The sequence below is a fragment of the Sus scrofa genome, chromosome 14 (genome assembly GCF_000003025.6).
Source record: "Sus scrofa isolate TJ Tabasco breed Duroc chromosome 14, Sscrofa11.1, whole genome shotgun sequence".
In the NCBI taxonomy this organism is placed as follows: domain Eukaryota; kingdom Metazoa; phylum Chordata; class Mammalia; order Artiodactyla; family Suidae; genus Sus; species Sus scrofa.
This window is the reverse complement of record NC_010456.5, coordinates 65,436,214-65,462,304: the sequence shown is the minus strand read 5'-3', so window position 1 is coordinate 65,462,304 and position 26,091 is coordinate 65,436,214. Positions and strand designations below refer to the sequence as shown.

The window sequence follows — 26,091 nt, the reverse complement described above, 5'->3', positions numbered from 1 at the left end:
CCCACATGATGCCCACATCAGCCCTGCAGTTGATTTCCACCCTTAACTCTGATTATACAGTAAGTTGTATTCTATTTGATTCCAGCCTTCAAAAATCAACAAAGGTGCAAATCTAAAAAAGGATCTTGAGGACCACAGAAATGTGCAAACAAAATTACTCTGGGGCAGATTCCGGCCCCAGTTTTTCACATCAGGCGCATCTGTCCCTGTGTATAAGCTCCGTTAACTGTTAACTGATAGTTGCTAATGATGCCAGTGGAGGTGTGTTGGCTGCATAGGTCATTTCTTTCCCAGTGCTTGCACATACCAGGTACAATTATAGTCAAAGCACACAGAAGGAGCTCAATAAAGGCCATGGTCAAGGAGGATAGGAGTCTCCTGAACGTGGGATACACAGGCAGAAACCAAGAGTACAGCTAGGATTCGACAAGCAACTCTCAACACCCACCAGCCCTAGGCACACATCGGTTCCCTTGGAACTTTCTGTGGGACTAATAGCCTTTACAAAGAATCCTCTTGCTCCTTATTGAAGTATAAGATGCTTAGCCAGGCCAGTCCTGCCTGGCTGTGACACCGGCCCCCATATTAGCTGTCAGGCTGCATCTTCAACTAATTCACTGTCATGATGTCACCAGGTTGTGGTTCTGGACCCAGTCTAGCTTTCATCATCCCATGGATGGGCCGCCCCTCCTGTGGCTGTGAGTAAAGCCAGGAGGCAGAGAGGCTGGGTACCTTTTTCTGTGTCTCCGCCATTAGGAGACGGGCAGGTAACGAGATAGGGAAACAAAGTCCAGGTCTGGAATGATGAATGCTTTCCTTTCTAGATTTTGAAACAAGAGATAAACCAGCCAAGGAGCTCAGAGGCCTGGGACCTTTCCGATGTTGTCTTTTTTCACTTATACAAAATTCATGCAAAGGAAAGGAACCAGAAATGAGGGAACTAAGGGTTGGGAGGGGAGGAACAGGAAGGAATATTTTATTTTTCCTTAGATAGATATTCTGTTAAAAGATTCATGAATTATACAGACCGAGGGCTTAGCTCTGGATAGTATCCTCCCATTGGTCCTAATGAAAAAGAGGGGCACATTTTTTGATCTAATACCGACTGCTATTCCCCTCACCTCTAATTAAAACAAAAAACCCAACTGTGGTGCTGAGAACATGGCTTTAAAAATTTCTCAAGGTTCTCCTAACATTAGAAACCACGCTAGCTTCTCTAATGGTTAATTATGATTATCACCTGGTAATCCTTAGTTACCATTTAAGACCATACATCTTTTCTTTTTTTTTTTTTTTTTTTTTTTTTGGCAACTTAAATGGAGAACTAATATTGCTGGTCGATGAATTGCAGTGCTGCTCATGGATGGTAAAATTGATTCTTGCCCAAACTTCAGGAGTTCATTTGGCCGATATTTTATGGCACTATTCTTTCAAGGTTTCATTTACCTTTAGTAATATTTGTATTCAGAAAAGTGTGCTATTGATAGCCAACGGCACCATGTTTGGCTGAATTATCTTCTTCTTTCACAGCGTAACAGAGTCAAATTGAGGAAAGTGTTCATGACACTATTGGAATCAGATGGTCTTGCAAACATAACCAGAACAATTTTTCAAGCTCTATGGAAGGTGCTGCCACCATGCCTGTAGGGTCATTAACAGCATCCCAAAATGTGCTGGACACATTTAAATGATTAGGAGAGGAGTTACAGACAAGGAGCCTGTTTCTCAAGGTGCTTCAGCTTTTCTCAATTATGCAACAACACAGATGTGAGCCTTAGCCTTTATTTTCTTCGTGTGTAGCTAGAGTGCACTCCCTTTCAGAGCAGGGTTTATTTCCTTTTGCTTATCTTGAACCCAGGGCTAGCACAGGTTGTTCTAATCTAGGTAACCTGAATGACTCAATCTCAGCAAATCACCTCTGGTTAGGCAACTTTCTAAAAAAACTAAATTTGTTTTGGCCATGCCCATGACATGTGGAAGTTCCCGGGCCAGGAACTGAACCCACACCACAGCTGTGACCACACCAGGTACTTAACCCGCTGAGCCACCAGGGAATTCCTAAAGAAACTAGTTTTACTCAGGACTCAGATTGCCAGGTTACTCCCTCTCTGTGTTAGACCAGTTGGTAGTAATAATTACCCTTTTCCTCTCCTGATTGGGATCTGTGTTTAGAAACTGCCCAGCCTTAAGAGTCTTAAGTCCGCATCCCCAGTTGGGAGCTGAGTATTAAACCAATCATGTGAGTCCAGGCATCTCAAAGCTAAGATTCCTGTCTCCATCCTACTGTTCTCACAGCATCTAATCTATTGGTGCTTAATTAACTCTGTAACGGACCCACAAAAGTGGCAGGTGCTTGGTGGGTTATTTTCAGGCTTCACATCTGTGTGGCAGTTATACTTCTGAGCCTATAGGTTAATTCAGTGCAACTGGTTCCAAGCCTTCCCAGCCCACTGTTGACATGAGGCTTGCCACATCCCGAGCAGGTCTCACTGCTATCAATAACCTAGGCTGGGCTGTTGCCCAAGAGAAAAGCCTCAAAGGAAATGACTTAAGTGTGGTATACACGAGGAGTACCCACGCCAATTTTAGGTGATACATAGATAAACAGTTTTTTTTTTTAATTTTAAGAACTATGTATTTACCTTCGCTGTTATTTATAGTAAGTGATATAGGTTTTCCATTTGCAGTAGTGACATAAATTTCCTATTCAAGTTGTTTAAGTTAAAAAAAAAGGTAGTTAAAGAAAAAAACTATTAAATAATAAAATGGGGAGTTATTGCTATGACAAAAATTGTGATGCTGGTTTACAAATGGCTGAGGTCTAGGATATCCTAATTTAAGGCCTAAGACCTTAATCATGCCACCATTTATCAAGTGCTTTATTGTGTAGAAACTGTCTTAAAAGACCTAGGATTCAACCTGTTATTAAATCCTACAACATCCCTGTGATGTAGGAATTATTACACAGACTTTTTTAAATTGAAAATTCAGGGTTCAAGTTTAGATCGGCCAGACTTCTACCACTACATTATGCTGCCTCTAGGTATGAGATTTATAAGCCTCATCATGCATCCATTCATCCAGGGTATGCATTGAGCACCGAGTACATGGCCAATAGTATCTTAAAAGTTGGGGTGAGAGAGGGACCCTCATTCCCCTTCCTGTGTGTTATTTAGTCAAGCAAATGCCAGACGGGGTCTTGAACAGAATAAAAAGAGAATGTTTCTCATCTTGGGCTTTAAGTCATGCTCCCAAGAAACAGACCCAAATTCAGACCCATCAACAATATGAAGAACTCCCTTAGTAAAAGACAAAAATCCATTCTTTTATAAATATTTAGAATACTGACCATGAGACCAATTCACATAATCAACAAATGCTGCTGGAAGTGGCCACTGGGTCAATCTGATGAAAAGGCTTTCAAGAGACAACGGAGGGAGGCCTCACTTTATGAAAACCTGATTTATAAAAATTAAGCCACAGGGAAGTAACTATTCACGTTGCAACAGGGCACTCTACTTCATCAAAATGAGTTTTCAGAGGGCTTTCAGTAACTAATAAAGCTACAATATGTACACAGCACATCCCAATTTTTCCAGACAGCAGCAAGTAAGGATTACCTAGTACCCACTCTGCTGTCAAAATTAATGATTTGAAAATAGAAAAAAAAAAAAAAACATGAGGTGAAAGAGGCATGCTCTTCCTCCTCACACATGAGTGGAAAGCAGAATTCTCATATCTGAAAGCAGAATCCCGCCAACCCTGTGCATGGACACATGTCATTTTCATTTTCTTCACAGCACAATTTCCTACTCTTTAAAGGGAATCAACCAGCAGTCTTTAATCAAGAATTCGAAGGCCAGGAGTTCCCGTTGTGGAGCAGTGGTAATGAATCCAACTAGGAACCATGACATTGTAGGTTCGATCCTTGGCCTCGCTTAGTGGGTTGGGAATCTAGCGTTGCTGTGAGCTATGGTGTGGGTTGCAGATGTGGCTCAGGTCTTACATTGCTGTGGCTGTGGCACAGGCCAGCAGCTGTAGCTCCAATTAGACCCTTGGCCTGGAAACCTCCTTATGCCACAGGTGCGGCCCTAAAAGGCCACACACACACACAAAGAGTTCAAAGGCCAATTTCAAAAGGAGGGTCTGTAAATGGCCTCGAATGTCATTCCAACTTTGTGGATGTGACCATTTCCTGAGTAGGGAGTCCATAGAGTTCTTTAGATTCTCAAAGTCATCTCTGACACTGCCCCCCAAAGCTAAGCATCATCAAAGCAGGTCAATCCAACTTCCCTTCCTCCCTGTCCTATCTGTGTGGACATCTAGGAAAACATAGTAAGTGAAACTTGGCGGTATCGTCTGATGGGTGCCTTTTGGGGAAGAGTGATAACTGAGAGGCATTAAAAAGTATTTCCTAATCCTTGTGATCATCATAGAACTCCTTTTGGAATGGATGAATGCTGTGAATGGGCTCCTGAGAAAATGTGTATTGACATCCAGGATTCTGCATAAAGATTTGGGGGTCCTGGCATCCCCACAAAAATGTATCCATTGGTCCTTAATGAAGAATTCATGACTCAGATGATTCCCCAGAAGAATAGGGAGGCATCCGAATTACAGCTACAGTTGTTGGGGAAGTGGGGGAAGCTGATGCTTATCAGTAAACCTCCTGTCAAACCCTGAACCTACTATCTATAGTATAGATTCTACACAATCCCTATCTTCACTCCCAGAACTGAATCAGCAGGAAAAGTTTTATTTAGCCAGAAAGCTCTGCACAGGTAAATTCTGTGATTTTGTGAGACCCATTCCAATGTTGCCTTGAGGAAAATTGTTTTATATGAACTGATTTTATTAACCACACTAGCCCCATTTGCAACCATGAATAATAACCAGGCAGAAAGCTGACATTTTCATGGAACAGTTCTATTATCTGCCATCTAACATCACTAATTTTTTTCCTTCACCTGTAGGTAATAACAAACTAAGAATGTGATATGAAAATATTTCCTTGTTGAACCAAGAACACCCAAAGAGAGGGTAAAGAGTTAACATTTTGAGTGTCAAATGATATGCCTTTATCACCAGAGCACAATTCGGTAGGCATGAAAAGTCTTGGTAGTTATGAAACAAATGAAACTATAAATCCAAACAAATCAAGAAAGAGCCTTGAGCTTAATTACCTTCCCTTCAACATCTCAGAACACTCTCTGGGTGGAAGTGCTAAAGCTTTGGCAAAATATTAGGGATTTCAATTAGAAACATATAAAAATATATATGTATTTTTTTCCCTGCTAACCAGACAAGATTGATATGAACCACCATGTATTTATGGGAGACAATGAAAGGGCAGCAGCTAACATCAGGCACAAGAATTCCATCCAGAAAGCCCACTTTACACTAAATCCAAGTTTCTAGTAGGGTAAGTAGGCCCTTCAAAAAGAAGATCTGAGCCAAAGATGACCATGATCGTCTTCAAGCCCAGTAAGAGCCTGGAAAGACCACAACTCATGTGGGAAGGGAATCTCCTCATTTGTTCAACAATTATACATGAAACTACTATCAAAGAAGCAGTGGTCATAATCCCTGCTCTTTAAGCATTTACAAGTTTGCTCACATGCATGACCCCCTCACAAACCTTCTTCCATGCTCCCAGTGCACTTTGCTCACACCTTCATTAGCACAATGGCTAAACACTATCTTTTTTTTTCTTCTAAGGCCACATCCGAGGCATAGGGAGGTTCCCAGGCTAGGGGTCTCATCGGAGCTGTAGCCGCTGGCCTATACCAGAGCCACAGCAATGCTGGATCCAAGCCGAATCTGTGGTTTACACCACAGCTTGCAGCAACGCCAGATCCTTAACCCACTGATCGAGGCCAGGGATCGAAACCACAACCTCATGGTTCCTAGTCGGATTCGTTAACCACTGAGCCACAACGGGAACTCTGCTAAATACTATCTTATAACCTACTTGTGCCCTTCCACCCTGTGATGCCATGAGTTCCTGAGGGCAGAGACTGGGTCCTTTCACCATCATCTGCCTTCCACGGCAAATATGGTTCCCTGGCCTTCTTAAGCACTCAGTACATACAAAAGTGACTTGACTTTAGAAGAAAAAGTTTTGGCTAAACATCACAGCTGTCCAAATCTCTCTAAATCAGCACTGTCCGATATAAATATAATGTGTACCATATAGAATTTAAAATGTTCTAGAGGCCACATTAAAAAAAATAATGGAAAAGGTAAAATTAATCACAATATATTTTATTAACTCAATATATCAAAAATATTATTTCAACATGTGACTGATATAAAATTTTTTAATGAGACATATATTCTTTTTTATGCTAGGTTTTTGAAACCTGGTGTGTATTTTATGCTTATAGCACATCCGATTTGCATGCTAAATATTCAACAGTCAAGTGGTGCAGTCCTACCAGAGCAAAAAAAGTTATGTTTGACCGATCAAAAAAAAATTTTACACTGCTTTAGTTTTTCATTTTAAACTGAAATTAATCAAAATTACATAAAATTAAAAACTCTCTCTGTTGTAGTAGCCACATTTCAAGTGCCCAATAGCTGTATGTGGTTAGTGGTGACCACACTAGACAGCCCAGTTCTAGGCTAATTAAGAGTAATTGATAAAACAACTTGCAGAATAATGTACACAGATTAAGACCTTATTTTTTTTTCTTATTTGTAGGGCTGCTCCTGAGACATATGGAAGTTTCTAGGCTAGGGGTCGAATTGGAGCCATAGCTGCCAGCCACAGCCACTTGAGGTCTAAGCCTCACCTGCTACCTATACCACAGCTCATGGCAACGCCAGATCCTTTAACCCACTGAGCAAGGCCAGGGACTGAACCCGCATCCTCATGGATACTAGTTGGGTTCTTAACCCACTGAGTCATGACAGGAATTCCAAGATCTTGTTTTTGTTTTTGTTTTTTGTCTTTTCTAGCGCCGAACCCTCGGCATATGGAGGTTCCCAGGCTAGGGGTCTAATCTGAGCTGTAGCCACCAGCCTATGCCAGAGCCACAGCAACGCTGGATCCCAGCCACATCTGTGACCTACACCACAAGTCACGGCACTGCCAGATCCTTAACCCACTGAGCAGGGCCAGAGATCGAACACGCGACCTCATGGTTCTTAGTGGGATTCATTAACCACTGAGCCACGATGGGAACTCCCCCAAGATCTTGTTTTTAAAGCAAAACAATTTACACACACACACACACACACACACCACACACACACACACACACGGAGATAACTGGAGGAATAACTGCCAATTGTTAGCAGTCTGTTAATTCTGAGAGAAGTGGAATTAGAAAGGAGGTGAAAATGGGCATTTACTTCTGAAAGGTTTTTGTTTTTTTTTTTTTTTTTTTGGTATAAAAAGTAAAACTAAAAGGGAAAAACAGATTGAAGTTTTGCTTTTTCTTTAAATAGAAGACAGAGTTACACACGAGACAGAGACAACCTGGATTTCTTTAGATAAGGGCTATGAGAAAGGTGGAGGAACTAGAAGTTATGCTATATGAGGAATGTGGATTGAGGCTGTTGATGTTTGACCTGGAGAATGGAAAATTGGGGGTGGGGGCAGTTATTTTCAAATATTTGAAATGCTATCTAGAACAACAGATATTTGATGTGCTCTCTGCTGTTACAAGAATAGAACTAGTATCAACAGTACATCATGAATACGATTGTTTGTACTATGAACCATGCATTTCAAATTTAATTCATCGAAAGTAAGAATTTCTAACCCAGAGATTCAAAGGTGGGATTGGGGAACCGCAAAGTAATGTGTTTCCTCAATCACTGAAAATATTTAAAAAGTCAACAAATCAAGATTTCTGCAGAGGACATTTAAGAAGTAGTAAGTGCAGGGAAGATGTCATAACTAAAATTTCATAACAAGATTATCAACCGAGATTTTATTGTGTGAGATTTTTCATTATCCAAAAGGCATGTGTGAGGTATTACAAATGTTCACCCAACATCCAATTTCCCTCTCCTTCCAAGATTATATATCCTCACCTCTGTGAAATAAGACATGACCATGGAATTAATCACTTTTTTGATTAATGAAATATGAGTAGAAGTCAATGTATGTTGGTTCATGTTACTATATTTAGGCTGCAATTATCCACTTTACTTTCTAGGGGGAAGAAAATAGCATTTTGTAAAGTTTACTTTTCTAAAGGAAAGAGGAAATAAAACTAATGGTCTTGACTCAATGTTCCCCCATAGGTGATCTAATCTAATCTTCCCCAGTCCCCTGAGACAGGTATTAACTCTCCTTTGCAGATAAACAATCAAAGCGGAATTAAAAATTTTAAGGTCATCCAGCTTGCGGAGCAAGAGTTTGAATTCAGATCTAATTTTTAAAGTCCATGCCACAAAAGTTTATTAGTACAGGGGTCAAAAAGAAGCCACCCTAAAATGGTGGCTTCTGTGTTTGCTCATTCTTCTAAATCTTTGATTGAAAACATTAATACAAAACAATGGGAAGTAAATGAGCATTCTCAATTAAAAAAAAAAAAAAAAGAAAGAAACCCACACAGAAGCTGCACATGTGAAAGCCTATATTTACACACAGCCATCACGTGATGGGTAATTAGCCAGGTAACTATAGGTTTTTCTCTGCTCGAAAAGTATACGTTTCATCATGCTTTGAAATCTGCCTTATTATCAGCACTGCTATGAAAACAATGTTTTATTTCTTATTGAGTGAATAGGCTGGGCACGAAGCATTGTTTTTGTAGAGCCTAATAGAATACTTTCTTTGTGAACCAAAGAAGTAGAATGAGTGGTTGGAAGAAGGTGGGGAATATCTTCCATCATGATTAGCAAGTAACCATTTTAAGGGAGGTGAGGATTAAAACAGTCCAGTTGCCTAGAATAAGAAGTAGTAGATGTCTTGCTAAAACCATCTCCTTAATAACCTGTCACCTAAAAAAAGAGACAGATTACAAACAAGCTGATAATAAAAAAGTAAGGCAGAGCAAGTGCAGTCTGGAAATGTTTACTTCCCTGCACATTTCTGTCACTGCTATAATCCTGCAACATGAAGAAGGTTCCCTTGAGGAAAAGAAGAATTAATAAGTGCCAGTATTAATATGTAAAATGTCCACACACAACAAATGCCTACACCACCACCCCAAATCCCTAGGTTAGCAAACTGCAAACTGGCTTTGAGCACCTTCAAAAGCTCTTTAAGGAAGTTTCCCAGAATGAGTCTTTAGACAGCTGACTACAAATTAAGCCCCAAATAGTTAGAAAACAAATACTGCAAGTACAGTCGTCCCTCAGTATCCACGGGGGGTTAGTTCCAGGACCCCCCATTCTCAGGATACCAAAATCCAGGAATGCTCCAGTCCCTTATGTAAAATCAGGTAGTGTCTGCAAAAACCTACACACATCCTCCCATATACCGTGGATCCTGGAACAACATGGGTCAGAACTGCATGGGTCCACTTATATAGGAATTATAAATATTAAATATAGTAAATATTACAGTACTACATGATCCAAGGTTGGCTGGATCCGGGGACGTGAGGAACTGGGAAAACAGAGAAACCACAGACTCTAAGTCATACGTAGATTTTCAACTACACAGAGGGTTGGTGCCCTAACGCCCACATGGCTTAAGGGTCAACTGTACTTTAGATCATCTCTACGTGCAATACTGAACACAATGTAAAGGCTAAGTCAATAGTTGCCAGAATGTGGCAAATTCAAGTTTTGCTTTTTGGAACTTTCTGGAATTTTGTTTCTTTTCTTTTCTGATTTTTCAATCCAAGGTTGGTTGAATCCACGGATGTGGAGCCCTCGGATATAGAAGGCTGACTTTATGTTGCTTCTCCTGCCTGGTCCCAGTGAGAGCACCCCTTCTCTAGAAGGTACCCTAGGAAGTGCTGGAAGAGAATGCGGGTCAACCATTGAATCCACAGAGGTGTCCCAGCTACTCAGAGGCACAGCCCTCCAGAGATTTCAGAGGAGGCTGATCATAAAAGTTGCATGTTTACTTAAGCTACTAGATACGGCTTTGAAGTTAGAATGCCTACAGGAGAGAGTTAAGACTGTTACTGGGGAGATAAGACAAATACATAAAAAAAAAAGATACTGCATTATATTGCTAGTTATAGAGTAAGGTGCTCAATGAGGTGGGGGAGATATGATGTGTGATAAGAGCTCCATAACCAGGGAAAATCCTTTGAGCTGGATGCCAAACAAGAGCTCCAGGGGCTTAAACTCAATCTACAAGAAGAGAGAATTCCTACAGGTAAGAGTCCTGGCGGGGGGCATTCCAAGAATGAGTAAAGACAAGAGCCATACGGACCTTACTGGGGGGTTGAGGGGCAGGGGAGTAGATGCGTGTGCTTAAAGAGAGAAAAGACCAAGCAGTTAGACAAGTTAGGCTAAAGCGAAAGGTTTACATAAGAGATAGGAGATAAGGTTGAGAGACAGGCGGTCGGGTCTCAACATTCTGCGTGCCCTTTGAGCTGGCAATTCTGCCTTTACCGATATATGATGAAATAGTCATGGATGTGTGCAGAGTTACAAGAACTTCACAGAGTCTGTGGGAAAACAGAAGCAACTAGAATGTCCAAATAGAAACACCTCTCTAATGAAACATTATGTAGGCGAAAAGAAACCACAGAAGACTTTCCCATATGGAGGCCCCGTCATAATACACTTGGACGCACTTAAATGGCGGGGGGACAGATTTTATTTTTACAGCGAAAAAGAGTATGCATATGAATTCATACCTATATACACATTCACATGTATTGGAATATTGATGTTAAAAATGCTAACAGCAGTCACTTCTGGGCGGGAGGAAAATAAGCAATATATTTTCCTGTGTTTTGTTTGTATTGCCTGCATTTTCTAAAACGAACATGGATAAAACTGGCAATAAGAAAAGCAACACCAGAAAGGCGTTCCCTCTGTGGCACAATGGGATTGGCTGCATCGCTGCAGCACCAGGGCTCAGGTTCGATCCTCAGCCCGGCACAGTGGGTTAAAGCTGCCAAGCTGCCACAGTTGCGGTGTAAGCCGCAACTGCAGCTTGGATCTGATCCTACCCCGGGAACATCCTATGCCGCAGGGCGGCCAAAAAAGAAAAGAAAGAAAGAAAAATAACAATTAAAGTTCTTAAATAATAATAATAATAATAAACTGGAAGCTGGGACTAAACAATTCACTGGATGCTTGCCTACAACATTTGTGTTTCATCCAGTAAGCATGAGTTCATTGAAGAAATAGGGGCTACAGGCCAAAAGCCAATATTTTAAAAGGGTCAGAAGTATAATATGTTAGCAATGATTCAAAAATTAAAAACCAAATAAAGAGGCCCAAAGGAAGAGAGTTCGAGGCCAGGCACGTCTCTGGGATTTTAGGAAGAATAGAGCAAGGCCACTGCATCCCAGCAAGCTAGCTGAAAACACGTAGGGCAAGGCAACCAGGAAAACCCCAAATCGACAGCACTGTTTGCTCAGCCCCTACTGTGCATGAAGAACTTTGTAAAGCATCTGAAAACCCACTATTATTCCAATCTGTCTTAAATAAATATATTTATTAAAATGAGGTAAAAGTCCAAACCTCAGCTTTCCTCGGCAATGACCTGTACAAACTACAGACTTAAACACATAATGTTAGAGGAGAGGAGAAGAGTGGATCTTTGACATTTAGGAAAATTACTGTTTTGCAATAAAACCTCACACTTAAAAGTACTCTAAAAGACCAATGAGCTGTTTGGAAGGCTCAGCACCAATTCTCAAGAGAATTAAGCTGAAATGCCCAAATCAAATACCTGCTCACAAAACCCTCTGGAAAAGCCACATCAATGCACATGTTGGGCATATGTGCTTTTGGGTTCCAAGGTGATGCTATCGTGATAACAGCTTTAATCATGACCTACAGCCAGTAATTGTGCAGTGGCTAAAGAGAGATGAAGAACAAACAAAAATATTTTAGATTTACAATAAAAGGAGAAAAGCATTTTCCACTCTGACTGGAATGGGAACTACTGAACCAAACTTCATTTTTAAAGCACATTTGAGGCCCTGAGTCAATGCTGCACTTTTCAAGGATATTTAACAGACCATGTGGACCAATAGGGTTTGTTCCCCTTCACGATAGGCTCCTATCACCAAATGCAAACAGAAGTATCATTCCAAGTGTGCCAATCTAACTATAGTACCAGAAATTTACAAGCTTTCAAGAAGCCATGGCTGCCTGAAAGATTTTTCCCAGAGACTCCAGGTACATAACCAGAAACGAAAGGTGACATATATATATAGCAAGGGACTCAAACCACAACTGAATTTCTTGCATCTTTGGTAACCTTCCCATCAGATGGTGACCACCACCCATCTTTCAGTGTGACACGAACATTTCTCATTAACAAAGCCTGAAACAAAAGTATGGGTTGGCTGCCTTCTGCATCATGGTCTTTTTATCACAGACATGGCGATGGAGTACCTGATCAAGACAAAACACCAGAAAACAGAAAATGGAAGAAAAAAAAAAAAAGCAAGAAGAGCTAGAAGTCCAGGAGGATACTAGTGAACTAAACCAACACAAATGATAATTTAGGGAAGATTCCTTGGTCTTTATCTTATTTGACTAGAAGGGCTTAAACAAAGCTGGACACCAAGTGGTATCTAACTGTGGATCTTTACTGAGGCAAAAAACCGATTTGAGCAAGTCCTACCCTAAATACTACAATAAACAACTCTAGGAACTACAGAAGCTTGAAAGGCAAAACCAAGACAGTGAGCCACAATAGCTCCTGCCAGTTGACAATGATGTTCATTAGATAAGAGTCTACATTTAACACTACTTTTTTTTTTTTTTTAAAGAGGTAACTGAGTTTCAGGGGGTATAGTGGTGGAATCACCTTTTCCCTCCTTTTTGCCCTGAGGAGTAGAAAAGTCATCCAGCATTAGGGAAGAAATTCTAACGGTCTTGGCTGTGTTGTGTCTTACCTGGAGGTTGCCACGGGATGTGCTGTGGCTCCCTTACATGGCTCCCTTCCACTGGAAGCCACTTCCAGCCAAGCTCTAGGTTCTTAGCAAAGGTGAGTCCTTACAACATAAATGGGTAATGAGCAGGTGTAAAATAACAACCAAAGTGTTTCCTGAGGGGAGTGACCAGGATGGGGAGGGATCTTGAAACCACATCCTAGTGAAAAACTAAAAAAATTGGGATTGGTTAGCCAAATAAAGAGAGGATTAAGGACTATTTCAAGGAAAGGGGAGAGGAAATACCAACTATACCAATGCCCAGCCCGGCAGTTCTGTGAAGAGCTCCAAAAAAGTACAAGTTACTTCCATTGTTTCTACATTATATCTAAGAGGCAGTACTGGTAACCTGAATCCTAAAAATAGCAAGCAAGTTCCAATTTCACTCTTCTCCCCCTAGTTCTGTCCCAATATCTCCAACTCTAAAGGTAAAGTCTTAAATTCTATACCATTGTCTTCAGTTTATTCAGTTGACTCTCCACCCTCAGTCCACTATCAAAAGATATGAATCTGGCATTCTAAAAAGCATTCATCACTCTAGGACACACTCAAAGATCTGGGAGTCACTAGAAATTCCAAATAGAAGGGTCTTAACTTGTAAGGGGGCTTAACGAGTAAGGGCAATATGAATATCTCAACAGCAACATCAATTGACTGGCTCACACATGGTTAGATTTAACAGCTCTCCCTTCCAGCAGGTAAAGCTGTGATGGCCGAGTGAAGACAACATGTATGATTGTTATTTATTCAAGACACTTTTCACATGCTCATTCTACTATTATTCAAGGACAATGCTCAACTCTGATTATACAGCCAAGCTGAATTTTAACAGTGAAATGAAAGGTAGTAACCTCCCCGATGTGTTCCCAGGTTCTTAGAAAAAAGCTTGTCACTAAGTTGTTTCAAAGCTTTGAAGGTCTAGGATACAGACTCTTGGAAGTGTTAACTTGCTCCTGACAAAGGTTCCTTGGCCTATTGCTTTACAATGAAATGAAGCCGCCTCTTGAAGAAGAAGCCATGTGGGCCCTTGGACAGTAGGCTTCTCCAGAGTTCTGTGCTAGAATTAGATTTTTTTTTGAAGAATGCATGGTTCACACAATAAGACTGTCAGGGGACCTTGTGAGAAAATCCTTTGAAAATTATCTTTACAAATTTTTGATAAGCCTCAAATATAATTGGTTTCTGTTTTGAACTCATGGATACTACAAAAGCCAGATTTGTTTCAGTGAAGAGGCCCTTCTGAAGAGATTCCTCTTGACTTCCATGGATAGAATAATTCAACAATCTATTATCCAAGAAATTGAAAAGTTTCTATCCTAAGGTAAAAAATAGTATAGGTAGCTTGGCCATGGAAGTTAAAATATAAACAACAAACACACCCACAAGACTGTTAAACATACATACAAAATTTATATCCAGGAAGGAAGGGAAGAAGGAAAGGATTGTCTTAGTAAGAAGCGTGTCTTCAATCCTAAGATGTTCATTAGGTGTCTCGGGTGAAAAATACTTATTCTGACAAACTGTCAGCACCTGAGCATGCTTCTTATTAGAGACATTTATACTCTCTTCTTCAACACAAAGCAAGAATCCTTCCTGTTCCCACATTCCAGGAAGCAGCCTGACATATCAAACTCAGAAGTAATCTGAAACAACCATTTGAAATACAAGACCTTTAGAATGTTCAAACAATGAGTACACTCAATTTCTAACTGAAAGTACTAGAAAAAGTCATTTATACTACTGGCTACTTGTGGCCCAGTTTATTGTGACAGAATTTTCAAGAGGAGAAATGTTACATAATATAAAATATAAATATATATCTCTCTCTAAAAATATCTCAAATATTTATATTCTCTCTCCATATACATGTCTATATATAAAATATATATATGCACACACATATATATATATATATATATAAGAACCTGAAGGATTTTAATAATAGTCTTCTACTGAGGCAGATAGTAATGAAAGTAACCTCTGCCCCAAATTACTATAACATGTGATTAGGGAAGTTCCTAAGGCCAAATTATCTAATATTGCACTGCCTAGCTTCCTAGGACATAGAACCTCCTTCTGATAATACCATCCCATCTGAGACTTCAGTATCACAAATGGCTTCCATAGATGTTAATTTTTTTCTTAGTCCATTGTCTCAAAAACCCAGTGAGATAGAGCAAGTTATTACCCATTTCACACATGAGGAACCTGAAGGTATAAACATACAGTGACTTCTCCAGTGAGAGGCAGATCTACAGGCCAAGTAGAGCCGAGCTTCTTCTGACCTCCCATCCACTGCTCTGTCGACACTGCCATGCTGTTTATTCCCCAAAGTACAGTGAAAGTCCCAGCAACAGAAGGGACAGGCGAAGCCACTCTTTCTCAATTTGATGGGACTTTAGAAACAGAAATTGAACTGAGGGAAGCCCCATCATTAAACTCAGCCATACCCACACCCACACTTCTTGGTCTCTTTTCTTGGTTTCAGCTCAGATGCCTCTATCTTGTCTGTCTTTTTCTAGAGACACATTTGGAGATGAAACCATTAATACTGCCCATCCACAGTTTGTGGCGGCATAATTGACAGTGCGTCTGCTGCAAAAAAATGAAAATGCTGTTTTAATAACCTTGGCCTAAAATACATTCTGTTGTATGCCTCAAAGGGTTTCAATAAAAAGTCAACCTGTAGAGACATATTTTCTTGGCTTAAACAACAATCCAAAGCATATAAATGTAGTCCAACTATAACGACATATTTATAGGCCAATAAAGCTTACACTGCAGCTTTCATACTTCACTTAAAGGAACTCTGTAAGAAGCAGTGTTACATAAAATAATTTGATTTTTTTTCAAACTATAGCCCAAGGAATAAAAAATGCAAGTTTGCTATGTTTAACTGATAGTGTTTATATTCCTTCGTTGCTAAAAATTTTGTAAAATGAAATAATTCTTCATCTGACTAGTTCCAACTGCCATACCAAATATGGGTATCGAGTCCACTTTATTACAAAAGCTAAGTACTGTAATTCTAAAGACAAAAATAAATAACTAGAGGCTTGTGTAGTGAATGATTTAATCAACCTGATTCTTCTGGAAAAACAGGTTCCTGTGTTCGTTATGCTTATGAATAATACATTCCTTAACCCTTCCATTTTAAAATAGTTATTGTTTCTTTCTTTCTCTTCTATAAACTTCAGTATGAAACTATCTGAAAAAAAAAAAAAAAGGTAAAACATCTCACTGAGTCAAGTTCCAATCTGAATTGGTTTCCTACTGAACTTTCTTTCTTTGAAAAGAACAAAGAGGAGAGAAGGGGACGAATGGATTCTCACACACCTCAGAAGTGTTTTTAAAGATTATTAGTTTCTCCACTATCCAGATCTGTAGTTTCAGTCACCATTTAAGTTCTTAAAACACTATAGATTTTTTAAAAAGCAAACATGACATCTGCAAATATCCTTGAAAAGGGATAAAAAAAATGAAAGAGTTGTGATTTGAATCAGAGCAGTTATTGGAAACTGCCATTTGGGGCAGAGTTTCTCTTTGTGGAGTATTAATTTGTTGGCAGACCCACATTTGTGAGAACATGCTTGTTTTCTTTACTCTTCAGAGAGAGACAGGAAGTGACACAAACTAGGATTAAAGGGAACTTATTCTACCTAAACATTGAGCAAGAGGAGTTCTTTCATGCACTTCTATATGGTAAAATCCCATCTTTCAGAGTCAACCTAATGATTTTGTTATTATTGATGTTTTAAAACATGATGAAATCATTCAGTTAAAAAAAAATAACATATTGGAGTTTTACTTTATTCCCAAAAGGTGAGATCTTTCCATCCTTTGCTTTCTTCCACTAGGAAAAAAAGGAGCCAGGGGGCGGGGGGTGGGGGGAGGCTCAGGTAATCTCGGAGTTCATCTTCTTTCTTTGGTAAGAACAATGAGGAGTTGGAAGGGTTCTACAGAAGGAAAAACCTAATAAGTGTGTGAACTTCCATTAGCAATGTGGTATTGGAAGTGGTTTCAGTGTGGCCAAGAGAAAGGGAGATAACAAAACCACTGTGTAGAAAGAAAAGTACAGACAACAAATATTTTGATGTTGCAGACAGAGAAAGGAAGGGGTTGAAGAGAAAGTTGCTGGGACAGGAACGCATACAGCAAATGGCACCCCTATCTCCCCAACATAAAGTATCACAATGTAGATCTGTAAACCTTAGATCAAGCAGATACTGGAAACGCATAACATTAAGGCAAGTTTTTGTTTCTCTTTCCACATTATTACAACACAGTGTGCATTCCAATTACAAAAGCTATTTGTCTCAAATTCCCCACAGTTCATACCAACTGAGTAGAATTTCAAGGTCCCAAATTCTATCCTTAAAGGTGTATATTACATTAAAAAAAGAAAGAAAGGAAAAAATACATGGTGTTTCTTGTTCGCCAGAGAGCTTCCCAGTCAGTCAAATCCCCTGTTGCTTATTTTCCCTTCCTCTGCATTAAACTAATAGCAGAGCTGTCTCCCAAATAAGACCAAAAAAAAAAAAAAAAAAAAAAATCAGAATCACCTAGTTATCAGTACACATTCCTTGGCCTTGCCTCAATCCTTCTAATGAAGAATCTGGACTCAGCAATCAGAATTATTTTAAAAATATAAGTCAGTCTAATGAACAACTAGGTTTAAAAACCACCAAGTACTTTGAATATTCAGTATAAACAAATTGCTTCTGGAATCAATCACTGAAAAGTTAGATAATGAACATTTTTAGAATTCAGCAAGATCAAAATCTCTAATTTTTTTTTTTTTTTTTTTTTTTTTTTTGCTTTTTTTAGGGCCACACCCACAGCATATGGAATTTCCAGGCTAGGGGTCAAATGGGAGCTATAGTTGCTGGCCTACACCACAGCCACAGCAACGCTGGGTCCGAGCTCTGTCTGCAAACTACACCACAGCTCACAGCACTGCCAGATCCTTAACCCACTGAGCAAGGCCAGGGATCGAACCCGCAACCTCAGGGTTACTAGTTGGATTTGTTTCTGCTGCACCACAATGGGAACTCCAAAACCTCTAAATCTTTTGATAAAATTAAGAAATTGGGTTTCTTTTCATTCATTAATAAACTATCAATGTTAAACACAAAACAACTCTGCTATAAATAATCTTGTTTATATGAGTGACATCAAGCTTAACCATCTACACATCCTTTTGTCCCCTGTGGGTTTCCTGTTTAGTTTTTTATTAGTAACAGTATATTTCATAACAAAAAAAAAATCAAACAAACAAAAGAAAGGTTTTATGTTAAGGAAAACATAAGACAATAGCAATACAACTTAGATCATATATAAGGCAAGTAACACAACAGCTATATTATTCAGCATGACCATATGTCAGAAGGCTAGTCATTGTTTATTCACAAAATTGGGGGTGTAACAGCCAAATAGGAAGATAAGTCCAAAAAATTCTTTGGTTTTAAAATGAAAATCACTAGATTAATAATTTTCTCTAAATGTGCACATGACAATCAGGCCACTATGTCCAAAATATTACCGTCTGACATCTACCAAAAGGTGCCAAGAAACTGCTGATTATTAAGCTCAGACTCCAAGAAAATATTAATGCTATTCCCAAAACACAGCACAGCTCATCACAAACCTGAATCACATGAAAGACAAGTCAGTTACAGGTGTTATCCAGTCTCTTTATGCCAATTAAAATAGTGTAGGTTTGTTGTAGTAGTTAAAATCTAGGTTGAAAAAAACAGGAAGTTCTCACATTCGGCATAAAATAGGGCTATGAAAATCACCATTGTGCTAGAATGAAAGAAAAAGATGCCTTAATATGTTAAAAGTGAAGTTCCTCTTTGCCTAAAGAGGAAATAACTCGTCTAAATCAGAGGTCAACAACTTTGGTCTTGAGCAATGCTAGGAAAGTAGTCAGTGAAGGCCACGAGGAGACACAAATGGGGAAAAAAATTAGGAAAGAACACAAAAAAGTCATTGGAGAAGAGTGTGTTAAGAAAAAGCAATCAAATTAATTATGGATCCCTTCTCCATTCACCAATATTTATACACCAATCACTGTGCCAGACCCTCTGTATCTTTCATCTCCCAGAGACCCTAAAAAGTTTCCAGATTTTTCAGATGGGGAAACTGAGGCTTGAAGCTTAATTTACTTGCCCAAGGCGACACAGCTCAACAAGCTACAGAGTCAGGATTCAAACACTCCACAGAATAACTATGCCACATCCTAAACCTAGAGCGGAAGAGGGCAAGGAAGGAAAGAAAACAACATATAGTTGAAAGTGACCACTAAATGCTGGAACTCGGGGAACCTCTGCCATGAGCTGCTTGCCCTTGGTTCCCCTGCTTTGACCTGCTCTCCTGTTCCACACTAATTAACTCATCTCTCTTCCTCACTTTGCTTTCCTCCCAATGTGACATGAAACGTGAAATTCCGACACGGTGTTAACACATGTCATATTATCCACTTAGAACAAATATTTAAACTCTCTATGAATTCAATTTTAGGTGCCTCAATTAAAAAAGTCTTATGCCTTGACAGCAACTGAAGCTGCTGATGGCCATGTGTTCTCTCACCCAGTTTCCAGCACAGGGCCCACACATAGAAGGTCCTGTGACCCAACAGGTAATATCCACCTTTGCACACCCAGTCATCTGTCCATCTTCCCAGGTTCCTTTGAGGTTAAACAAATTATACACACACACACACACACACACACATACACATATATGTATACACCCATAATACATACACATACATATATGTATATATGTATGTATATATAAATAATAAAAATAAAATGAATTATATAGAATAATATTTTGTAAAATAAATGATATAATATATATAATGTTAGAGTTTCCAGAAAAACCTACAAGAAGTAGGTTACTGTATACACCCACACAGCAAATTCAGAAGTACTCATGATAATTACCAAGGTCAGCCTTTTCCTTGAGAACGTCTTTGAAGTTGAGTCCACTGTTTAGGGTTGACTGCCGGTACTTCAGCAGGGCTTCCTTCTGCCCATTCCTTCCCAAGGACTCTGTTTTCACTGACTCTGCCTGGAGGCCACATCTCCACTTGGAGAAATCAGAATGCACCCACTTGACCAGGTCTTCAAGCTTCACAATCACCTTTTCCGAAACAGCAATGACTTCATCCTACAAGAGGCAGTTGGGGAAGAACAAGAAACATTATTTGTGGTTCTGAAGTCAACGACACAGATACATTTTCAACCAAGCCCCTCTGAAATACCCTTTGAGGAGCTAAACCTGATGCAAACGATAATGTGTTTTTCAGTGACAGAGAACCTTCAGGAACTCATTTCATTTCAATAGTTTTCTCCCTGGTTGTTGTCTAGTTGAGGAATAGTTCATAGGATATATTCGTTAGGTGATTAGAAAGTGTCCAAAAATTGGGCAGTAATTCTAGTAGCCATTTTTAATACTAGGTGCCAAAGCTTACTCTGTCTGACCCCTTTGGGTGAAAGCTCATTTTTAGGTGCAATTAATTACAAAAGGAAAAAAAGTGGGAACTAGATGACTAATGGTTAGCCTGTCTTTATATAAATTGGTCTAAGTAAATCTGGGATTCTTGGAACTCTGACTCACCCCAAAATTCCTATGTTTATGGTACATTTTCCCTTGGCTTATACACAAATATTGAATTTAACTTTTGTCCTAAAATTAAATAAAACTGTGATGTAATCCCAAAAGAAATACTTCATAAATGTTATGTGCTTCCCACTGAAAGAAACTTACACATTCTCATGTTTCTTAAAAACTTTGTAAGTTGAGAAATGAACTGATTTTTTTCTTTTAATACATATGGGGTAAGAGGCGAGAGGGCGAGTGAGGAGAAAGGCTTTGAATTTAAGAAAAGTCGTTGAAACTTAAGTTTCTTTTATGGATCATAAATTTGAATTTTAAGCATCTATAATTGCTTCCAGGAAACAACCAACTTTTCTGACTCAGAATTAATTCAGCAAGATCTTTAATAGATATCCAGACATGGCGCAAATGAGGGCCTCTCTTACCCCCAAGATTCTTTGGAAAGGGCTTAAGAAGATCATCTCACTGGGTTTTAAGTGAAATTATTTGAAGCATTTGACATTCAACTTGAACTGACTTCTTTCATTTCTTTTACTTCACATTTCTAAAGAAAGCTTAGCTGTGAAAACCCCTAGGCTTACAAAAACTTAGAAATATTTTTGACAAACAACAACAGGAAGATGTCTCAGCTATTAAACAAAAGGAATTCACAAGTGATTCTGGCTAATTTTGCTGTTAAACATGACTCTTTCCTCCTTCTCTCCCACCTACACACACACACACACACACACACACACACACACACACACACACACACACAGAGTATACACCACTCCAAAGCAAACAAACAAAAAAGGGGGTTTTAAAGATAAGCTTTACACAATAAGAAGCCCTAGATTTGGGGTTTTTTTAAAAATGTTTTTGGGTTGGATCTAAATTTTCACTTTTCCTCATCCAGTTCCAGGCTGCCTCTGAGAAGAAAGTTTGTTAGGCAGCAGCAAAATAACAAATATGCTATCAAAAATGAAAAGTAAAACTTTTGTAATGGAATCCTTTCTCTTATCATGATTAAATAAGAACTTCCATTGAATGGGAGACAAAGTGGAAACTGTTTTTATCCTCTGCTCAAGAAAAAAATATTTCAATACTTTATAAACAATGGGGCATGTTACAAAGTACCATTTCAATGGATGATTTCACTCAGCTTCACTACACCATCCTCTTGAAATAAAAGATCTGTAGTTGTCATGCATTTTATAGCTATTACATGGTGATTATGAAATGTCAGAATAAAAATTCAGGCTGGGTTTTGTTTCAAAGCATATGGGAACAGCTTCTGTACAGGGCCCACCAGAAATCAAGTTTAGAATATAATGGGAAAGAATTAAGTATCAGGGTCTGTAAGTCTCAACATTAGCAAAGACGAAATTTGGCAACAATTTTACCAAATATGGCTCCCCTGGATGAGACAAGTTTGGAGATGAGTGTTATTTTCAAATAGCTCTCACTATGATCAAATGATTATCATTTCAATTACCAGTTGCTTCAGATCTTTTCCAAGAAATGGCATGACTAGCTCTGGCTGGCTTCCAACACCCGCCAAACAAATAGTTTATTAACCAAGAGAAAATACAATCCTTATGATCTCACTGATGAATAAACCCATATTTCAAGATCCAGTCTATAGATTTAGTCCTCTCTCCTTTCTCCTCTCTGAAACCAACCTTCTGTATATATACGCAATCCATAAAAACAGATACAGGAATTCAAATAAACATGTATAAGTCATAAACCTGAGTCTGGATTAATTATGAAACCACCGGTACGTTTTACTGTGGATTCAGAGAAACTGGCCCTGCAACATTGTCAAATGCCAGGATTTGGAAGGAAATCTGATAAGCAGGGGAGGAGGGGGAAAAAACAAACCAACCAAAAAAAAAAAAAATCCAAAAAACCAAAAAAAAAAAAAAACCCAAAGTAGCCAACATATATATAGAAAGTGTCTCAGGAAATATTACTTTGTACACACAATGGCATAAATCACATGTTCATATTTACTATTTTGAGCAAGTGCTGACTAAAGTTTTAATACTTACCATTCTTGGGCAAGTCTCTATGTCTAAGAAAAGAATTTCAATAAGCTCATCTCATGATTACATTAGCTCTCTGCAAACTGAGAATTAGTGCTGGATAAATATTGCTGATTTACTCTAATACAACACAAAAGGAACACAAAGAAACACAGTGTTATTCTCCTAACGTACCTTAGCTTTTCAATTAACCCAAAGCCTAATCAATATTTACGTAGGCTGCGTTGAGACATTTTCTAAGTCCATACCCCTTTTCATCATTGTTTTAAACTGCCTAGTATCATAATTTGGTTTTGTTTCTACCACCGTATAATTAGCTTACACAATCATGGAATCCTCTAAGTCAGAGGAGATCATCTGGTCAAGAAGTCATATGTCAGCCAGCCCACGTGTATTGCTAGCCTCTGCAAGTGTTCAAAAAATTGGGAAATTTTACACAAAGTATCCAGACTTCTTTCTTTGACAAAGTAAAATAAAAAGCTATCTGGCAAAAATACAAACAACAACGACAACCCTCAAAACATAAAAAGTTGAAACTGAGCAGTGGTTGCTTTCTTTAGATAAGATGTGAGATCTCTAGTTTGCCATGATCTCACCAGTCCCTATTGGCTTACACTCAGTCCACTTTTCTCTCCCCTGCCCAGACCCTTAGACAACACCCAGCATTTAAACTTGCCTATCCTCATTTCTTCCACTTTTTTTTTTTTTTTTTTTTTTTTTTGGTCTTTTTGCTATTTCTTGGGCCGCTCCTGCGGGCAGGGACCGAACCCGCAACCTCATGGTTTCCAGTCGGATTCGTTAATCACTGTGCCACGACGGGAACTCCCACCTTTCTCATTTTAATGATGAGGACAATAAGGTTTGATCAGTGACATATTCCAGTGCCAACTTCTGTAGAACTTGCATAAAAATCCAGGTTTCCTATTTGCCCATAGCATTCATCATGGACTCTGAAGCCAGACTGGCCGGGTTCAAATCCCAGCTCTGCCATTTACTCCCTGTGGAACCCTGGGAAACTTCAACTCCCCCATGCTTCCATTTAAAAAAAAAACAACTCATTTTTTTAAAGGTTAATACTACTATCAAACTCTGACAGTAATCAAGAGGATTAAATGTATTAACATAAATGAAGTGGGATGTCCGATTTAGAGATCATCTTCATTGCTTCTCTGAATTAGTGCTTTCCAAAGGGTGTCAAGCAGAGGAGTTTACGTAGCTCATTGGTAAACTTTTTGGCTGCACCCATAGCATATGGAAGTTCCTGGGCCAGGGATGGAACCCACACCACAGAAGTGACCCAAGCCACTGCAGTGACAACACCAGATCCTTAACCCTCTGTACCACAAGAGAACTGCAAGTGAACATTTAAGTTACTTATTGTTTATTTTTGTGGTAATTTTTCCATTTATAGGAAATTGGTACTGGTTTCCCATGTATATGCGATCAAGTTTCCTCTTTAAATAAATTTTAGTTTAAAAAATGGGTGAGTTTGAACAAAATAAAAGAGACTTGGGTATGGACAAAAAAAAAAAAAAGGTCATGATACTATAAAAATGAAATTTGGGACAGTATATTATACATGGATCAGTGGTTCTCAAAGTGTGGTCCTGGAACCCTGGGGGAATCCCCAAGACTACTTCAGGTGGTCCAGAGAGTAAAAACAATAATCATAATAATACTAAGATATTATTGGCTTTTTTCACTCTTATTCTCTTTCGAGTGTATAGTGGGGTTTTCCAGAGACCATATGACATATGGTATGGCAAAAGAGTGAACACAGAAGCAGATATGAGAATACAGCTGTCTCTATTAAGCTAGGCAGTAAGGAAATTTGAAATTTAAAATAGACCAAAAAAAAAAAAATTTGCAAAAATGTAAAACAATGCCACTGTTTCTACTAATTTTTTGTTTTTGAAAATATGGTTAATTTTCATAAAAATGTGCTACATCTACATAATGAGTTTATAGTACCATTTTATTTTTAAAATTAACTTAGAGTAAAATTTCCTTTTCTAATGTACAGTTCTGAGTTTTAACACATGGCAACTACCGATCTGTTCTTGGTATAGGTTTCTCTTTTGCAAAACGTCATATAAATTAAATCACACAGTATGAAATCTTTTAAGACTGCTGCTTTCACTGAGTGTACTGCCTTTGAGAACCATCCATGTTGCTGCACCTATCAATAGCTTCTTCATTTTTACTGCCAAGCAGTATCCTGGTGACGGACACGGGGTTGTTTCCAATTGCAGCGATTACAAATAAGAGCTGCTACAACTATGCATGTACATGTTTTCGTGTGAACACACATTTTCAGTTCTCTAGAGTAAATACCTAGGAGAGGGATTGTTGAGTCATATAGCAAGTATCTATTTAATTTTGCAGAAACAGCCCAACTGTTTTCCAAAGTGGCTGTGCCATTTTGCATTCCCACCAGCAGTGTATGAGAGTTCCAGTTGTCCTGTCCTCACCAGGACTTCATACTGTCACTGCTAATTAATTTATTATTGCCATTTTTAATATGTATGTAGTGGTTTCTCGTCATGTTTTGAATTTTCATTTCCCTAATGGCTAATGATGTTGAACATCTTTTCAGGTGCTAATTTGCCATCCGTATATCCTTTCTGGTGAAGTATCTTTTGCCTGTTTTGAATACTGGGTTGTTTTCTTATTGTTGAGTTTTGAGAGTTCTTATACCTTCTTGATAGAAGTATTTCATCAGATGTGTGGTTTGAAAATATTTTCTCCTGTAACTTGTACTTTTCATTCTTTTAACAATGTGTTTCACAGAGCAAAAGTTTTATACTTTGATCAAGTCCAATGGGTCAGTTTTTTTTTTTCCTTTTATGGATTTTATCTTTACTATTGTGTCTATAAACTCTTTGCCTAATCCCTGGTCATGAAGAATTTCTCCTATGTTTTCTTCTAAAAATTATATAGTTTTACCTTTACAAGTATAATATATTTTGACTTAATTTTGTATAATGTGTGTCAGCTTGACATTGGTTTTTATGCATGTAAATGTCAAATAAACAGTTAAAATTATTTTAGGAGTTCCTGTTGTGGCTCAATGTTAACAAATCTGACTAGTATCCATGAGGATGCAGGTTCAATCCTGGGTCCTGCTCAGTGGGTTAAGGATCTGGCATTGCCATGAGTTGTGGTGTAGGTCACAGACACAGCTCAGAACCTGTGTTGCTGTGGCTGTGGTGTAGACCAGCAGCAGCAACTCCGATTTGACCCCTAGCCTGGGAACTTACACATGCCACACATGTGGCCATAAAAGGCAAAAAATAAGTTTTAATTTCTAATATTGTAACTATCAATAGATGTAACTCACACAAACATAAGCTTCTTTGTAGTCCTCAACAATTTGAACAAAATGGGGCTTAAGTCCA

The 26,091-nt window shown here is 38.8% G+C and overlaps 1 protein-coding gene across 4 annotated transcripts in view; it reads right to left on the bottom strand.

Annotated features, from left to right (window-relative positions):
• ARID5B (AT-rich interaction domain 5B) overlaps nt 1-26,091 on the bottom strand; it is a 189,883-nt gene that overhangs the window by 136,181 nt on the left and 27,611 nt on the right. For 3 of the 4 annotated variants that reach the window (XM_021072755.1, XM_021072758.1, XM_021072756.1), the window contains one exon: nt 19,988-20,213. In XM_021072755.1, the coding sequence (XP_020928414.1) occupies nt 19,988-20,213 (226 nt within the window). The other variant, XM_021072757.1, reaches the window with a different exon arrangement.